At 56.7% G+C, this 18929-nt stretch overlaps 1 protein-coding gene across 2 annotated transcripts in view; it reads left to right on the top strand.

Moving 5' to 3' along the window:
* The window catches only part of LASP1 (LIM and SH3 protein 1), a 37659-nt gene that overhangs the window by 1816 nt on the left and 16914 nt on the right, over positions 1-18929 (top strand). The window contains exons 2-3 of one of the 2 annotated variants that reach the window (XM_054593876.1): positions 5265-5359; positions 14231-14315. In XM_054593876.1, the coding sequence (XP_054449851.1) occupies positions 5265-5359; positions 14231-14315 (180 nt within the window). Of the gene's footprint in view, positions 1-5264; positions 5360-14230; positions 14316-18929 lie in introns of those variants that run through there. The other variant, XM_054593877.1, reaches the window with a different exon arrangement.

The following is an 18929-nucleotide window of genomic DNA, read 5'->3' as shown; positions in this document are numbered from 1 at the left end:
CTTGAGTTCCCTGTGCTCTCCTTCTCCACAGTCATGAATTGGGAGGAGACTGTGGGTACTTTCACGCATCTAAGGCAGAAACAATATATGATGGAGAGATTGCTAGCCTGGGAGTTGGGAGACATGGTCCAGTTCCAGGTGTGCTCCCGCTGGCTTTATGAATGACTCTAGGCCTCAGTTCTCACCATCTGTCAGATGAGTGATGATGTTATTTCCTTGGAGGTGGGGCAGTGCACTAAAGTGCACTGAAGGGGACATGGTATAGGCTGTGCGCTCCCTACCTTTCTGGAATGCTCCCCACACCATGGCTCCACTTGTAAAGGACTTAGGTGTCCTGCGGAGGAGGGTGGAGATCCTGCAAGGTACCCTCCCCAGCTAGCTATCCTCTTGCCCTAGCTGAAGAGTCAATCAGGTAGGGGTTGCCTTGGGAAGTGGGGTTGGTGATTCCCCTCTCTTTTTAGAGCTTTCCCTTCCTATAGAAGGCGGTCCTGGGGAGACCTCACTACCTGCACAGAGCAGGAGCAGGAGGCAGGGAATATCCTGCCATCAGTCCCTCCTCCCAGCCTCCTCCAGGCAGTAAGGACTGGCACTTCCTGCTGGGGAACTGGTGCCCCGAGGGCTGCAGCCTGCGGGGAGGAACCTTCAGTCCCATAGGCAAGGTTGCTAACCAACTTCCCAAGGCTTTCCATTCACAATAGGAGAGAGTCAAATTAGACCCACCCCATTTACTACACTACGATTTCCCTAGGGCACTTAGCTCACAGGCTGACACAAAGCAGAAGCTATGTCCTTGGTGTTAACCTTTTCTTCTTCCTGAGGCTTATCTCTCACAAGACTTAGGTGGGTAAAGGCCATGTCACCTCTGATGGCCACCCTGCCCCCAACCTGCAGTACCCAGTGTGCTTTGCATGCTGAATAAATATGTATTGCTGATGACGGTGTTTGAGGAAGGTGATTTCCTTCCCCAGAGGACTTCTGGGATTAAAGTTGGGGGAGAAACAGGGTGACCTCATTGGCTTATTCATTAGGCAAATATTTATTGAGTACCTACTTTGTGCCAGGCACTCTGGAGGGTTGCCACAGGCCTTTGCGGAGGGAGAGGGGCTGTGTCTCAAAATGTCCCCTACATTTTGATAGATGTGGATATTTATCCTACACCCCTGTTAGGAAGCATTTGTATTTAGGGAACTGTGTTGTCAAGAATCTTGTCCCTCTCCCTGGGCTTGCTTTTCTGGGTCCCTGAAAACAGGCAGAGACGTTCATTCTGGAAGGGTAAAGGACTGGTGGGCTCCAGCGTCCCTGGAGTATCCCCCATTAGGAGGGCTCGTGGCCTCTGGTTGCTGTCCCCTCTCCTGCCCTCTCACTCCCAGAGGGGGCAGCAAGATAGAAGGAGGCAGGGCTGGACATAAAAAAGAGACAAGTCCCTGCAACTGTGGTGCCCCCTTTTCCTAGCTGAAGCTCAGAGTACCCCACGATCACCTGTGGCCGTCCATTCACAGCAGCTGCTACTTATTGCGACATGCCAGGCTCAGTCTTCGCAGCAGCCTCCCACGACAGATGTGGTTGCTCCTGTTAAGTGATGAACCCCGTAAACAGAGGCTCAGACAGTTCATGTGGCTCATTCCCCTCTCAGTCAGAGCTGGAATTCACACCTGCAGTTCTCCATGTTTAGCTCTTCTGCCTGTTATGTTTGCAAAACAGTACTTTTATTTACACTATCTCATTAGTGTCCACAGTGGGACCGCCCTTCATGCCCCTGGCCTGAGGCATGCTCCTTCCTAGAGCCGGGGTAGGAGGAATAAACCACCTCGCCCTGGGAATTTGTGGAGGTGTGGCCAAGGTCTGTCACTTTAAGCCAGCGGCCCAGGTGGCCAACTGAACTTGGTGACCCAACCAGGGTGGGGCTGGCATTGCCCCTGAAGAAGGGAGAAACTGTAACCTTGGGCGACAAGGAAGGGAGAGGAAGGTCTCATATTCTAACCCTGAGTCATGGCCACCCAGGCAGCCTGGGTGCAGAGGACAAGATGCCAGGCTGCAGGCACAGTGACCTGAAACTGGCCGCATCTCCCTCACCCAGAGCTATGAGCAGCCCCTCCCCCACCGCTACAATGATTACAGAGAGTTAGGAGCTTGTCCAAGCCTTGCCCAAGTGCAGGGGATCTTGCTTCTGCCCCACCAGCCTCTGTTTACCCTTCTGTGGAGTGGGTTTTCTGGAGACTGGGCTTCAGCTCTGGAGCTGCAGGCAAGGGAGACTGGAGGGTGAAGCTGGAGCCTGGGAGGTGGGCTGAGAGGGTACTAACAGGCACCGGAGGTCTGTTTTTTTGTGAAAGGGCAACAACGGACTTCCAGGGCAGTGGGAAAGATTCGAGTTGCCTGCCCAGAGATGTACTTTGCTCCCAGTGTGGAGAACCGAGTTTCGGGAATGCTTCTCTGAAATCTTACTGGGGCCTTTAAGAAAAGAGGGACAGGGCTTATGGGGCAGGGAAAAGAGGCAGACCTGACTGAGACAAGGATGAGGTTTCCTCCGGGTGCCCAGTCCAGGCTGGGCCCACAGGGGCTGTTGAGTCGCTCACCCTCTGCTCTCCTCCTTGCCGTCCACCTTCCTACTGGAAGGGGGACACAGTGGCAGGAGCTGCTGGATTTTCCTGAACCTTGGAGCCATCCTCCAGAGAGCGAGGGAAGCGACCTAAAGCAGCCGCCTTGGAGCGTGAGTCATCTCATTGCTCCTCCCAGCTGCTGTGTGGGACCCTGATTTTAGTTCCACTTTACAGCCACAGAGACCAAGTTTAGCAGTTACGCTGAGGGCACTCAGATCACCTGTGCTTTTATGCTTCTGCTCCTGAGCCCCTGGAAGGGAACAGATGACCACTGCCCCAGACTCGAGTGTATCTAGCTGAAAGCAAGGAGTCTCTGAGGCTGAGGTGGAAAAGAGCTACGGATGGAAATAGACACCATCCGCTTGTATGGGGGTTTCCCTTCCAACGGCAGCATGGAGGGGTCTGGTGGAACTCCTGGGTTGGGTGTTGGCCCCGTACCCCCAACCTGGTCAGTATACCCTGCCCCTTTCCCTAAGGGGCTTGGCCTTGGCTCCAGGGCAGGATCCTGTCCATTGGCCAGGGTAGCGGTATTTGTCTTCTTCCCTTTGTCTCCCCCAAATCAATCAGGAGGCGGCTTTGGAGGTCCCCAGTCCTAGGACAGTGTGTATTCCTGCAGATGCGTGTGTGTGTGTGTGTGTGTGTGAGTGAGAAAGTGGGTCATGGTCTGGATTCCAGAGAATGTTTTTCCTGGCAGGCCCCGGCGGGGGTTGGGGGAGGTGGGGGCCCAGGCAGGGGCATGTGCAACTAAGCAGGCAGAGGCCAGCAGACTGGCTGGTGACAGAGCTGGGGCGCTCTGCCAGTGCCTCCCGGGCTTGGAGGTGGGAGAAGGGCTGACGGGGGCAGGGACTCTCCTAGTCCAGTTTTTCTGATGGGTTATATGTGTTGGGGTTTGGCACCAGGAGTCTAGGCTGGGCGCTGGGATAGGCCCTGGTTGGGGCAGGGGCCAAGCTTAGACCAGCCATCCTTTTGCTTTCAGACTTCCCGCTGGCCTTCTTCCCAAAACAGTGGGGTTCTCCTATCGTTTCATGTACTGTCCTACCGTTGCAGATTCTTTTGGGTCTTCTTGACAGGGGAAGTGTCCTATTAGAAGGCAATTACGCCCAAATTACCCCATGGTCCCTGGTTGAAGTGGGCCAAGGTAAGGGAGGTGGTAGCCCAACCTCCCAGCTTCCTTTTTTCTGTCCCCTCCTCCAAAGTGTCCTGGAAGCACCCTTGGCAGGGAAAGACATTTTGAGAAGCACTCCCTTGAGGGGATTCCTTGTCAAATGGCCAAGAACCAGCCCTGTGCCGGTCACCTTCAAACGTGTCCCTGGGCCTTTCCCCGGCTTCTGGCCTCCTTCCTGAGGGTCAGGCGTGTGTGCCTTGACTCCTGGGAACCGGGGCAGAGACAGGTCAGTCGGGTCACCCAGGCCGCCTGGATCTGGAGCCCTGGAAGCTGGACTCCCAGTCAGTGCAGGCCTCAGGGCCTCGTCCTGTGCCGCCAGGGGTAAATTTGGGCCTCATTCACGTGGGTTTGCCCCAGCGTCCACATTTCTTAGGCTGAGGTCAGTTCTGTTGCATCCTTTCCCCTTCCCTCTTGTTCCCCTTCATCGACCACACTGGGTGGGACCTGGTTGCTCTGTTCTGGGTTTCTTGGCTTTGCTGGAGGGTCTTACCTGTCACTGATCCTCACCTGTGTTGTAGTTGTGGCTGGGCACAGTGAGCGCCCCCCCCCCCCGCACCCAACGCACACAAACCTCCAGGGTGAGGCTCTGAGCCCTCTTGCCCCTATCTGCTGTCTGCAGCATCTAACGTTCAGGTACTGAGAGGTGCCAGGTGCTGTGCTGAGAGCTTTGCAGGTGATTTCTCCTTGAATCCTCGACAGTCCCAAGAGGGACAAGCATCATTTCCCTTCTACAGACCTGGAAATGGCTCAGAAGTGTCGGCCCCCGACCGAGGTCACCTAGCTAGTCAGGGTGGAGCTTTGATGCCCACTACGCATTTCCCCTTCCAAGGCTTTTAAGCAGAGCTCCTCAGGGCCTCAGGGAGGCCAGCTGCTGGGCACACTCCTACTGAGTGGGGGCTGTAGAAGGTGATGGAAGGGTGTGAGGGTGGCGGCTGGGGCTGGAGCACCCTCCCCTGCCCCGGGTCGGGGTCCCACAGCAAGGGGGAGGTGCCGCAGCTGGAGCCCCTGGTGGAGGTGGGAGCGAGGAGTGCCTGGGCGCTGGGCCGGGGTGCTCAGGGGCTGGACCCTCCTCCTCTCCTTCTCTAGGCCTGTCAAGGCCGAGGAGCTGCCCCTCAGGTTCAGCAGCGGCTTCTTAGCAACCCTGCAACAGCTTTGCATAAGCAATGAGGCTTCTCAGGCTTGGGGGCAGCAGGAGCGGTCTGGGGAGGCGCAGCCGCGCTTCAGGGGACAGCTCCCCACTACTATTACTGGCTTCCTCTCCGCTCACCGTACACATCTGCCCTTCTCCCCTCCTCGCAGCTCAAATGGCTGACCAGTGGGGAAGGGGTAGGGGGAGTGTCATCTGCTGCCAGAGTCTGTGACCTGAGATGTCCCCAGCTCACCCAGGGTGATTCTATGTTCCCTTCCCCAGGGCGGAGCTGGAGCGCTCCTTCCTAGGGCCTGAGCCCCCTTCCTAAGGTCCTAGCGTCTGATGGGTGTCCTCCTTCTGCCTCTGTCCCCAGTTCTGGCATAAAGCATGCTTCCATTGCGAGACCTGCAAGATGACACTCAACATGAAGAACTACAAGGGCTACGAGAAGAAGCCCTACTGCAACGCGTGAGTTCTGGCCCGGGCTGGGGGCTGGGTGGGTCTCTGGGCTCCTGCCTCACCTTTCCTCCTTGTCAGTCACATTTATTTCTCTCACAGCTGGAGGAGTAAAGGTTCTATTCTCATTTCACAGAGAAGGAAACAGGTTTGAGGAAGGGAAGGGACTTTCTCAAGATTACATGTCTAGCGAGAAGCTAGCTCAAACCCAGTAAAACAAGGCATGTTCTTCCCACTGCACCCTGCTTCAAGGGATGGCTCCAGTGTGGTTACTTTCAAGAAAAAGTGACCTGCCCTGTGCCTGCCTAGTTGTGTTTTCTGTTTCTCCTTTCGTCCTCTCTCTCCCCATAAGAGCAGTGGACTGTCTCGTCTCACCTGCTCCATGCCACAGAGCCTGGGCACTAGGCTCCGGGAGCTGCTGGCAGCAGCCCTTCCTGGTGCTCATTTCTTGAGAAGTGGGGCAGCAGGAAGGGGTGGCCTGGCCCAGGACAGAGCTGGTCCCTGTCCGTGAGGGGGGCCACGGGGACCTCCAGGCTTTTCCGGTGGAGTTGGCCTAGACTCTGTTCCTTCCGCGCTGGGCCTGTGGCTTGGCTCGCCGCAGGGAAGCAGGTAGGGCGGGGCCCTCCTTCCGTGCCATTCCAGAGTGTAGGACACCTTCCGTCTTTAGGGTGGCCTCTTGTGCCTGGCAAGCGTAGATGTGGTGCGGACTCAGGCTCGGTCCATGGCACGTGCAGGACCTCACCGCCACCCTGCTGGGGAGGAGCTTCAGAAGGTCAAGTCACTTCAAGGAGATGAAAAGATGAGCATTCAAGACAATTCACCATCCGACCTGAGTCCAGTTTTATTTTATTTTTTTATATTCCCAGTCGGGAGGCTCTTTGCAGCTGAAGTTTTCCCAGGGGGGAACTTTGGGACTTGTTTAAGAGGGGTTGAGGGGGGTCTTAAACCTCCTGGAAAGGCTGCCTCTCCCTTTTTCACCCCCAATCCCCTGCTAATACCACAGCCTCATCTCTTTGGCGTTTTTTTGGGTGTTTTTTTTTTCATTCATTAGGTGTGTATTGCCTGCCAGGTTACTATATGCCAACCTGTGCCAGGTGCTGGAAAAACAGATTTCTGATAAAATCTTACACTAAAGAAGTAACATGTGTATCATCCCTTCTGGGAGGGCTTGGGGCACTGGGAAGGTTGCCTGAGGTGGAAGGAGGGTCCCCCTTCAGCTGCTCCTTCTCTTCTATTAGCTGGTCCTCTCCCCCACCCCCCAGTCCCTCCCACCCCCCCCAAGGGAAATGGGACATTCCTTGAATTCTTAAGGGCTCACACAAGCCCTGATTCTCTGCCACTTCCTCCCTCTGTTGGGGAGTGGGGTGGGGTTCAGCAAAGCCAGAGGCTGGGGCGGTTTTAACCCCTTGACTGCTGGACCACTTCAGGCTGAATTCTGGGCGTCGAGGCTCCTTTGGGGGCAGCTTCTGACCCTCCATCCCTCCAGGTAGAAATCTGGCTGAGCCCCGAGCCTAGTGGGTGGCAGGGATTGATGCTTCATTACAGCTCTTCCCTAAGACTGCAGTAGCCTAGAATTCAGTGAGCACTGGGAGTTGGAGAAAGAAGTCAGAGGCGTGTCCTTGTTTTCTCTGTAGGTTCTCAGCCTAGTGCCAAAATCTCAGCTTACTTTTCTCACCCTCTTCTGGGGAGGCTGCGGAAAGCAAAGCGGGGTGAGGAGCTCCTTGCATTGACTGAAGACTCCAGGGGAGGCAGAAGATGAAGCGCCCCTCCTTGGATGCTACTTTCGACCTGCCTAGGCAGAGGTTCCCCGTCTGTCTTCTGATCCCTAACCAGAGAAGCGGGCTGACCCTTCTCTGTTCCCCCAGCCTTTACAGACTTGGCATGTGCCATGCCCAGCTGACCGTGGGCTCAGCTGGGATGTTACCTGGGTAGGGAAGACGTGGGGGCTTTGTGGTCCAGCGGTGTTTCACTCCGGCTGTAGTAGTACCTTGCCCAAGGCATTCACACTCCCTCAGCCAGCTTCTGCTGAGCAGTTGGCAGTTATGCCAGCTATTCAGACATGGAAGTTCCAGGATAAACCAGAAGCAGGCCCAGCCTGCAAAGAGCAGTTTGTAGGCCTGTCTGAGCCTTGGGTTCCCCATGGCTAAAACTTCCTACCCTGGACCAGACACCAAAAGATACTGAGTGCCTGCTGTGGGCCACGGACTGTGCTGCGTGCTCACCGTCATTCCTTCCTGTTTTCTTCCCGCCTCTGGCCCCATCCTCCAGTGACATTCAAGTTCCGAATCCTGGGGTGTCCAGGGTATGGCTTTGTCCTGATTCCCCTCCTGGCCTTGCTATGCGGGCCAGGCCTGGTTTCCTTCTCAGCAGCCGCTCCCGCTCAGAACCCAGAGAGGCAGGTGGCCTCTCTGGGCACTGGGCCAGGGAGTTGGGCCCACCCAGTGAGTGAGTGTGAGTTTGGTGTGCGGGGTGGCCTCCAGGTTCTGCCTGTCTCTGGCTAGACCCTGAGCCAGGATCTCGCAGGGGGGTTGCTCAAGAGAGAAGAAACCTGTCTATCTTTTCCCAGTGGCATCTCAAGGCTAATTTAAGTTCTGGAAAGTGGCTGTAAGCAGCCAAAAGGCCTCTTCTGTTTCTCTCCTCACACTGGACGTGCTTTAGGGTGAGACAGCGGGTGAACACAGGCCAGCGCTCACAGCCGGCCTGCTGGGTGGTGGTGGCTCCCCATGGCCATGCACGTCCACGTGGGCCTGGTGCATGTCCAGGTGCACACACTGCAGCCATAGGGCTGGGGAGAAGCGCCAGGGGGTTGGCTGAATGGGGTGTGATCGAGTTCACACTTCCCAGGCCACGGCCGCCAGACCTTGTTGCTATGGCTAGGTACAGGCGTGCATGCCTGTTTTTGCACAATAGTCAGTGGAAGAACCAGTTAACTGAATTTTTTCTTGAAGCTTCTAGGTAGGTTGGTAAGTCTGCTCCATTTTGGTTAGAGGGGTATTTACAACCCTTGATTATTTGTTTTGTAAACTACATTTTCTGAAGGTGGGACAGATGTCAGCACTACAAACCTGCTGCTTTGTTTTCATGAAAATAGTCTAGGAGTCTGGAGGTCAGGGTCAGGGTGGGGGGTGGGGAGAAATGTGCTGCTCTCTCCTCTCTGGGGGCCATGACTCAACCGAGGCTGCAGGCCTGGGGTGGAGTTGCAGGCCTGGAGGTGAACCAACTTTTGGAGTGTCCCCTTAGGGGGTGGGCATGGGCCAAGCAAGAAAGGGGGGTACTCCATTGTATCCTTCCCCTCTTCACTGACTGCAGATATCTGGGGTCCATTTTTCAGTTTCTTTGAGCTGTGGGGTGAGGGGCTGAGCAGGATGGAGACGTGCCTTCTTCTGGGGAATGAGGGACTACGGTCCTGCGCCTTCAGCCAGGCCTCAGAGAGTGGCCCGGGCCTGTGCGGCGAAGCTGGGTGCTCGAAGTGTCTCTGGATTCTAGCAAACTCTCTTAAATCCCAGCTGCTCTTAGGGGATGGGGCATTAATGGGCAATTCCAGGTCTGGGGTCTGGGGCTTTCCTGCCTCCCCAGATTTTCTGCCTCTGATCGGGCAAATGGGATCAGATGTCTCAGGGAGCCAGGGTAGCACCAGGAGTGGGAGGGGGTATGTGTCGCGTGTGTCTGGGACAGGGGAGGCGCGTTGGAAAGGGCATCCAGAGCGGCCAGATGCACCTCCAGGCAGCTGCCACACCTGAGTCTCACCTCCAAACCCTTGCACTCAGAGATGGCAGGGCCTCAAGGAATCCCAGCGCTCCTAATACCCCCACTTCATAGAGGGGGAGACTGAGGCCCAGTGTTCCCAGGCCTTGTCCAGCTTGGCAGAGTCATTCCTTTTCATGTGTCGCCATCAGGGGCAGTAGCTGGCTTTGATTTTACAGTTTTGTCTCCAACCCCTGAGGGCTGGTAAGTTCTTCTTCACGTCTAGCCTTGATCTTTTGGGCTGCTCATTATTTTCCTCTGGTCAAACAATGCCTCCTTGTTGCTTCCTGTCCCCACCACTTCAGCCCTCAGGCCTGGGGGACTGGTGAGAAACTGGGTTAGGAGGAGCCCTCCCCACTGCCCGTGGGCAGTGTTCCCAGCAGGGGATCAGCAGCTCCTTCCAGAGGCAGGATGTCGGGACTGTTCCCCCCCCGCCCTTTTTGGTAAAACCAAAGGTTCCTTGTTGCTTTTGTTGGAGTATTTTTGTCCTTTGTTGAACAAAAAGCTGTGGTTTTTGAATGAGTCTGAAGCTGGAAGGGGCGAGGTTGCATGCAGAAGGGGGCGCTGGGCTTTCAGGCTCTCTGGTAATTTCGATCTGCCCCTGGAGCACAGCTCATTGCAGGACCCGGAGTGGGGCTGCGTCCTAGAAGCTGTGCCTGTCCCCTCCAAGCTGTCCCTGTCCTTAGGAACCTCATAAGAAGGAGCCCAGCAGCTTCTCAGCATCCTCCCTGTCCTCACAGGTGGCTCAGAGGCCGTCAGGGATAACCCCGCCTCTGGGGCAGAGGCCCCTTCACCTGCATCCCCACAGGTCCTGGTTTGGACTCTGCAGACACCTGCTTTGGAATCGTTATAAGGACAAGGTGGATTCTGCCTGGGAGTAGCTGAGAGATCCCAGAGGGTCTCTCATCGTGGCCAAGCTTGGAAACAGGTTGGGTTTGAAAGATGATTCACTTTGTTCTTCACCCACCCTGCCAAGCACACCTTTTCCCAGAGGCCTGCGGAGGGACTGGGGGCCACCTGAGAGAGATGTCAGCTTGCCCTTAGCTGGCCGGGTCGCTGTGGTGGACGGGAGAGTGCATTGCGCTAGGTCTCCCCTTAACACTGAACCTCATTGATAATACCTACCTGCCTTTCTAGTCCATGGCCTTGTGCAGATTTCAAGAGGGAAGGTACACAGAACACAGTCCATGAAGAAACTGCTTTGTGTACCTGTAAGTTCTCTTGGAGGCCTAGGCCAGTACTGAGAGTGGCCTGATTTCCCTCCCCTGCTCCTGTTCTTGCCCTCATGGATGCTAGATCCCTTCTCCTGTCTTCCAGACTTCTGTCCTCTTCTGTGTCTCTCCATGCCGCTCTTCCCCAGAGCAGCTGATACTGCCACCGAGGGCTGGGAGGGGCGTTGCAGAGGGCGCTTGGAATGATTAGCAGGGAGGCTGGCCCAGGAAGGGACAAAGAGCAGCTGTGCTCTGGACCCAGCTCCAGGCCAGGGTTAGGACGCCTGGTTCTCCCCATCCTGGCCCCTTGTTCCCTCACCATGGCCCCGTCGGTTGGTGGGGCCGGGGTTCCAGTGGGGTCACTAGCTGGGGGCGGTGGCCCCTCTTCTGTTCTAGTGGCCACAATGGCATGCACACACACCCATTCATCCCGACTGGCATGTGAGGGTAGTGGGTGGACAGAGCTTCAACCTGAGGACAGAGAGGGAGGGAAAAGGTAAAATTCCCAGCACTTGTTTCTGGAAGGAGGTCAAATCAGTTGGAGCCCTTTCCGGGGCACTCGTGCTGAGGGGGAGGGGCACGGCACTGATGCTGCTGTGTCCACCCTCTCAAAACACACCGTGGCTCCTGTCCTCCTCCCCAGATTGCAGACGCGGGCTCCTGGTTCTGCCCTCACGGCAGTGCAGTGGAGGACACCCTTGCTGTCTCCTCCCCACCCCCACAGACCCTCTCTCTCTCTCTCTCTCTCTCTCTCTCTCTGCACTCCTGCCTGGAGCTGAGGATGAGGTTGCCATGGGAACCTGAAGCGCAGTGAGCAGGGGAAGGGAGAGGCAGGGTTGTGAAGCCAGGGCTGGGGGCTGTGGGGAGGGGACAGCGTTGACCCAGCAGGAAAAATAGAGCCTGAGCTGCCTGTCTCCCTCTAGCCTGGGGTTGGGGTTTCGGAGGCAGGGGTAAGAGACTGGGGGTTCTGAAGTGCCTCTTAAACCTAGCTAATCTGATACAGGATTAAAACCCCCTTCCTTCCCGTGCCCCATTAATCAAAGACCACATCTCAGTTGGTTCCTCCTTCCCTTCTGATGGGGTCAGTGTTCTGGCTTTGGGGGCGCTGAGATCTGGGGGTCATGTGGCTCCCAGGAGAGGATGAAATACGCACCAACCCCACCCAGAGGTACTGGCTGCACGTTGTGGCGGGGGAGGGCCCCTGAGACCCTTCTGGTGGAGTGCGGGAGGCACGGGAGGCATGGGAACGTGGCCCGTAACGCGCACTGTCACGTGTGGACCCGCTGGCCTCCGTGTCTAGGAGACACACATCGCTGTAGAAGGCTTATCCATGCACGTGTGGCATGTGAGGAATAGCGCAGTGTTTGGAGGAGCCTCGGAACTGTGGGGCGGGGGCGTGTGTCAGGCCCACGGCTAGCTGTCCTCGGGCCACTGGAGCTGGCACTCCGTTTTTACCGTGTACACTCAGGCAGATGGGATCCCAGGTTTGCAGACTGGCCCCCGTGCACGTGTGTGTGTCAGCTGCCCTTCCCCACCAAGTGCTAATCAGTGCCATCTTCTCAGAACTGGCCCTTGAGGTTCTGGGCCAGAGCTGCCCTGGAGGTCTCCTCGGTCCCCTGCTTTCTGACCTAATCTCCCTCCTCTGCCACAAGAGTCTGCACTTACAGAAGTTCTCCTCACCACACACCCCACCCCATGAGGTCTTCTGAATGGCTCTTACTTGGTAGGAGGGTCATCTCTGAAACTTTCCATTTTAAGACCTCAGGGCCTGCCAGTTCTGCTAAAGATCTTATTTAGATCCCTCCTGCTGTTCTCTTTCTATTCTCTGCAGACCGACTCCCAGTTGATCGATCCTCCCTTTCCCTGGAGCTGCTCAGGAATTTTGAATGGCACTCCTCAGCTGTGGGTGGCCCTGGTTTCATGGAACTGGGCCAAGACTGGGGACTGGACCCACCGCCCTAGCCTCACATTCATTCGCAGGCCATGCCAGCTGCCGGCACCTGTGTTTACTTTTCAGTCTCCTCTCTTTCCTCCCTCTGCTGGGGCAGCTGTGAGCCTGGACTGACCTAGGAGGCTGGACCAAGGCAGGGCAATGGACGCTAGGGGTTGAGACACAGCTATAATCACTTCGGTCCAAGAGAGTGAAACCAGCCCAGAGGGAAAAAGGATTTGCCAGTCACCCGGCGAGCCTGTGGCAGAGCCAGAGTCCAGCGCTGTGCGCCCACCCCCTGGGGGGAGTTCTCCAAAGCCCCAAGTCCTGCTCTTTACCGGGGAGTCACGTGTTCTGGGAAGTCACCATAGCTCTGGCTTGGGGTGGTGCGGGCAGCCGGAGGACATGCCAGGTTTGGTGAGGTCACAGAGACCAGAGGGCTGCTCATGCCCAGCTCTAGGGCATGTCAGCCAGCTGCAGTGGAACCTGCCAGAAGGAGGCCAGCCTTCCTCTTACTTGGGGACAGCCTGTGATCAGGGACCCGCTGCTGGTCACAGTTATGGTGGGGTGTGGTCACCCAGGGCTGAAGATGGCCAGATCTCAGCTCCTGATAAGAGAAGCCCGCCAGTCCCTGAAATAGTTGGATCCCCTGCGGACCTCCAGCCCTCACATACCTGCACATATTCACAAACTACAGCGAGTCAGGACTGCGTCCCCTTTAGCTGGTTTGCTGGAGACTTTGTGATGACCCAGTGAGATGTAGAAGACCTGAGTTCCAGTCCCAACCCAGTTTCAGCTCCTGGTGTGACATTCGTTCATTCAACAAATATATATTGGATACCAGGCACTATTCTAGCAGCTTGGGATAAATCGATGAATAAGAGAGACCAAAAAAAAAACCCCTCACCTCACAGGGAAGTAGTGGAGAAAGGAGAAAATAAACCGATGGTTAGGTTAGTTATAAGTCACCTAACTGCTAAGTATTGGTGCCAGCACACTATTTCCTCCTCTGGGAAATGAGGGTTGTGCCGGATGGTCTGAGGGGTCCCTGCAGGCTTGGCTTTAAGGGCCTCCCTGGCTCCTGCTGCCTCCAAGCCAGCCCTTTTTCTGGGGGACAGGTCTCTGGTCTGTCTAGTGCCTGGAGATTGAAGGGTCTGGTTCAGTGTGCTGGGTCCTGGGGAGGCTGGGTGCCAATCCAGATGCTTGCACTCATCAGCCTTGTGTCTTGGCAACGTTGTTTAACCTCTCTGGGCCTCCGTCTGTCATCTGTCATAGGAGGACAGTGGGGTGGTTGTGCGAATTTGATGAACTAAGACATGTATGCCCTTTGCACAGGGCAAACATCAACCGTTGCTACAGCATTATCTGTCGCCCAAGGGTGACCTCTTTTCTGGCGTCAAGCTGATCTCCCGCCTACGCTCCAGCTAAGTTGGACCTTGGTAGCCCTTGGAAATACTGCTCTGGATGTGTGCATTTTTTCTGTCTCACCACCTCCTCCAGGAAGCCCCCTGGATATGCATGTCTCTTTCCCCTTTGTTCCTGTCTCTGCATCTTTCCTGCCCTTCCTCTCCTTGGTTGGTCTCCATTTCTGGTCTTAGCGTAAAGCTTTGTCCTGACCCCATCTTTATCTTCTCCCCAGTCTGGCCCAGCCCTCTTGACTTCCCCGGTTGGTAGACTCTAAGGTATGGATTATCTCCAAACAATGGTGATCTGAAACCCTTAGGGTGTCCCATGGTCTCCCTTTGGCTCAGGATGGTTCTCCATGGCCCGCCGGCCACTCAGGCCTGCCGTGTCTCCCAGCTCAGCCCAGCATGAGTGTGAGAGACACTTGCCTCCCTCCGCACGAGCTGTGGACACTATAGCCCTGCTCCTGCAACAGGGGTGGGGCTGCCCAGGGACAAGAGGAAGTTGCCAGGAGAGAGCCAGAGGTCTGTAAGAAGCTTAGGGGTTCCTGCCCGTTCCCCAGAGTGACCCCAACTTTTTTTTTCTGTCTTGCAGACACTACCCCAAGCAGTCCTTCACCATGGTGGCCGACACCCCGGAAAACCTCCGCCTCAAGCAACAGAGCGAGCTCCAGAGTCAGGTGAGGGGGCGGGGCCGCTGCTGGGGCCTGGTGAGGAGGGAAAGCTGTTGTAACTCCTGCATTTGGCAAGGGCTCCTTCCCCCTGGGGTTACTCAGCAAGGCCAACGTGCTGAAATCCTAGCACTTGCCTTGTCTCCCTGCCCCCAATTCCGTACCCCGTTACTTCCTATTTCCTGACTCTATCTAAGGAGCTGGGGAGAGCATGCCTCCACTTCTCACCTAAAGTGGGCTGGAGAGAGGTGTGTGTCTGATTCTGGGGCCCCAAAGCCCACCACCTCCAGCAGCTGCTCCCGTCTCCTCTGCGCTCACGCCCGCCCTCAAAGGAGGGAGCTCACCTCTCTAGACTCATGCTCGGCTGAGGTTACACAGCCCACCCTCTATAGCCATGTCCCCAGGCCTCCTACGCCGCTCTGAGGGGGCAGACTGCGAAGGTGGCCTTGGCCCGGGGGGCTTGTCTGCCTTTGTCTCCCTGGGCCTGATTTTCCTGAGCACCTGTTCTAGGGCGCAGTGTGCGTTACATGCGGGAGGGCAGGGGATGGGTTCCTGACCTCGGGGGAACTTGGTACTTAGGGGACACCGAGGAATAAGAGCCCTGATACCAGAAGAGCTGGCCCTGCCTGGGGGTCTGGGAAGGCTTCTGGGACAAACCTGGCCTGGACTATGGGGAGGGGATGGGTGGTTCAGCAAAGGCTCCCTGGGGAACTTAACCAAATGGGCAGCATGCACAGGGCCAGAGAAATGTCGTAGAGGATCTACTTGGGCTGCAGTAGGGACTGCTCCTGCTCCCCCTGGAGTGGGGCTCCTGCTGCATGGCCTTGACATGGCCCCTCTGGGTCCCTGTCTCCCAGTAGGTCTCGTGAGGGGAGAACCATCCCTGGGCTGCTTCCCATTGTGCAGATGAGGAAACTGAGACATTAAGGGACTTGCTAAGATCATACCGGTAGTAGCGGAGACAGTAACAATATTAACAGCCAGCGTATTGCGTGCTTCATGCCCTGGGCACATTAGCTCACTCACAGCAGCCCCGTGCAGTTGATAGGATCACTTCCACTCTGTGGAAGAGGAAGTAGATGCTGATGGCTCTGAATGCTGATTTGTCTAACCCTTGAGACTTGTGTTCCTTCCAGTCCTCTGCCCAACTCCCTGAGGAGCACCGTTGCTACCTTGAAACACGCTGATGAGAACTTCTATAGCTTAGCAAGTGCTTTGAGTTACTTGGCCTCATTTACCCTTGACCCTACTCTGGGGGGTCAGGCGAGGGAACGAAGGCTGAAAGAGGCACTGGCCTTTGGCTGCAAACACACAAGCTAAGCGAGGTTTCAATATCTGGGCTCTGGTTTTTTCACTCCAGACTATAGTGACCTTGACCATGTACAGCCCAGGTGGGGCCCACAGTGACGGGGAGCAAGCGGGGAAGATGGTTAGTTCCTTGGCAGCAGCTCACAGCTGCCAGCCCAGCCCCCGGCCCTGCTGCGGTGAAAGCTGCTGTCACTGGCAGAGCCGGTGAGGACCCCAGACCTCTGCTGGCTGAGGAGGCCTGGGTGGCCCAGCTGGCAGGAAGAGGGGCTGAGGCGGCCCTGAGGCCAGGGCGCGGTCTGCACGGGGAGGACGGCCAGCCCCTGACTGCTGCCCCCGGCTCCCCGTCCTGTAGCGAGTCCACAGGGGCCGGAGGTGGAGTGGGTATCATGGGACGGGCAGGCCAGAGCATCATGGGGCAAGCTGTACTCAACCCACAGCTTGAGAGGGACCCCGAGGGGCCTGGGGGAAGAAGCAGGAGAGTGCACCCACACTCAGGTGGAAGCAGGGGAGACGCACGCACGCACGCACGCACGCACGCATGTCCGTGCTGTCGGAAGGAGAAATTTAAGCCGGGCTAAGTCCTTCAGCCTTTGTTGGGTCTCACAAAAGCTTGGCTGCAGGTCTTTTTTTGTCCCTGGAACCCGATCCCTGAGGGGCACCCCCTGCTCCCCAGGGGCCCTCCTGGGTCATCTCCTGGGCTCTGGGCTCCTGACTGTCCGGTGGGCTGGGGAATCGTGAGAATGGCAGTCACTCTCCATGAGGTCCTTGCTGAGAGCCAGGCCTTGACCTCGTTTACTCCTCACAAGCAGCTGCTAGAGAAGGGACTCCTGCCATCCCCATTGTACAGATGGGACCACTGAGGTTTAGAGAGGCCACACGACTTCCCAGATGCAAATTTCAAACCCTTTGCTCTTAGCGGTTCCCCAGCCCCCTGCTCTCAGCCCGGGATCCCAGGATGCAGCAGTCACCAGAAGGGACTGGGGAACTGGTTAGAATGCACCCAGGGGGCTGCTGGGTAGGGCCCAGGAATCTTTTTTGACTGCCCTGTTATTCTGCTGAAAACTTTTGGTTTAGCGGCTTAGAACGGGGCTGGTGGTCAGGTGGAGCCGAAGGACCTGAGCTCACCCTCTTTCTGCTGTGATGGTCTGAGCCCTGGGAGGTAGGCCTTTGCCTTAAGAGCAGGGCTCTAATCTCCCAGAGTTGGGCTCCTGGGGGTGGGGGGGGGCGGTGCTAGGGTCTGGGGAGGCAGAGGGTGGAGGCAGGACCTGCCCTCTTTGTGGGCCTGTTTCTGCCTCCCCTCCACCTCCCCCAGCTGTGTGGTCTGAGCCTGGCCGCTTGCCTCTGGTGGCTTTGTGGCTTTTTTCCTTCCACGGTAAAATGGGGACAGCAAACCCCAGTTGCTGAGAGGTCGGGGGCTGGGCCTGCTGCTCTGAGGCTTGGAGGGGCTGAGCTGGCCAGGCTGGGGGTGGTGACAGGTTCTGGTTCCTGTGGCCGCCGTGGGGGCAGGGCCAGCTCTCGCCCGCCTGTGGCTGGCAGGAAGGGAAGTGGGAGCCTCCTCGGCCTACCCTGCCCCACCCCTCCAGGGTGTCAGCTGCTCTCTTTCCAGGGCCCCTTCCTGGGCTTGCATCGGTGCGTCTCAGCCCTTCATCTGTCTCTGGGAAGCTGCCTGTGCTATTTCAGCTTTGTTTTCCCGGCTCCAGATTGGTTCCCCAAGTGGGACTGTGGGTGTCTGGGACACCTGGAGCCTCCCCTGCGGGGGAAGGAACCACACAGCTGACCAGAAATGACCCTCTGGGTGGTCCTGGCCGGGCTTGGCTGAGGCAGGGGAATGGCAGCTGGGCCCCAGCGCCCGCCCCCTGCAGCTCTCCCAGCCCCCACCCCAGGCTGAATGGAGGCAATGTCTTTGGGGTGGGGCTGAGCTGGGAGTGGCCGTGCAGCCCCCTGGGCCCAGGCAGAAGTGCAAAGACAATGTCTCTTTCATTTTTTCCCCTCACTGTCGCACCTCCCGGGTGTAGCACCGCCTGGGACTTGCCACAGGAAACGGGAGAGCCCCCTGCCGATCCTTGGGCAGGGTCCCTGCTCTCTTATCTTGGATCCTGTGACCTCAGATAACGTACCTGTGCCACTCTTACTTGAGCGGGCTGGTCAGAGGTTAAATCCTGGATCTGCCACTACCAGCCGCTTGACTTTGGCCAAGATATTTAAGGTCTCTGAGCCAGAGTGCTTTTACCTGTGAAATGGCGATTACCTTTTTCCCAGGGTTGCCGTGGGGACGTTAGTACCCATCAGGCATTTCCAACAGTTCCTCGGGTAGAGCGGGCACTCAGCAAGTGTTTGCTGTTGCTGTTCTCCTGGAGAGGCGAGGAACTGGAGGCCGAGGCACAGGCACAATGACCTGGTGATTGCTTCCAGCTCCGGCCTCTTTCTTCGGGCCTTCTCCCCGCGCGTGTGTCACATTTCAACCCCGGTTTCTTTTTTGTTAGAAGGGAGGGGGTTGCAGTGTATGCGGGCCCCCTGCACCGGTAGGCACAAAGTAAGTGGAAATTGTTGGTATTGTATTTTTTTTTTTTTTTTGCAATGAATTTTTAGTCATGATCTTTCCTCTTACGTTGGGTCAGGGAGTTAATTTCCAAATTGTGCTGCCTGTTTGCTTGGAAATTTTGTGTCTATGTTCAATTCATTCATCATTTACTCAACAGATATTTATTTGTGCCTACTGCTTGCTGGGATGAGTGATGAACGAGATAGATCCTGGGAGAATCGTTAGTAAATCTATGTAGAAAAAGTAGAGTTTCATGGGTGAGGGTGGTTTGGGCTTGAGGAAGCTCAGGCATCCGTGCTGGTCCTGCCGCCTCCCTGGCGTAGAGTCATCCAGCCACGGCACTCGGTTGCATCCTGACCCAACCAACAGGCGGGCTGAGTGACCTTGGACAGGTCCTTTCCCTCCTCAGAGACCCTCGTCACATCCTGGTGAGCCATCCCAGATAAGGAGCCCTCACGGAGGGACTCCAGGCAGGGCCCTGCCCACACCCCGCCTTCTGGCTGTCACCCACTCCAGCACTGAACAGCCTCTCGGAGAACCTTCCCCACCTCGAGTCTCCATAGTTAGGGGCCGTAGGTGCTTAAAAATGGTCTCAAGCTCCAGGGCTCGGAGGGCTTTCAGAGATCGGCTCGTTAGTCCCTCTTGGAGGTGGGGAGCCAGGGAGAGAGACTGACTGGTGTAGGGACTCACAGCAAAGTGGTGCTGAGCCCGGGCCTCTGTCTTCTCTCAACGCAGACTCCACCCCAGCCCTGCCCTCCACGGACCCTCTGGCA

The sequence above is a fragment of the Pteronotus mesoamericanus genome, unplaced genomic scaffold, assembly GCF_021234165.1.
Source record: "Pteronotus mesoamericanus isolate MK-2021 breed Mesoamerican mustached bat unplaced genomic scaffold, CSHL_Meso_final scaffold_476, whole genome shotgun sequence".
Taxonomy (NCBI): domain Eukaryota; kingdom Metazoa; phylum Chordata; class Mammalia; order Chiroptera; family Mormoopidae; genus Pteronotus; species Pteronotus mesoamericanus.
The sequence above is the reverse complement of the archived record's forward strand: the minus strand, read 5'-3'. Positions and strand labels throughout refer to the sequence as shown.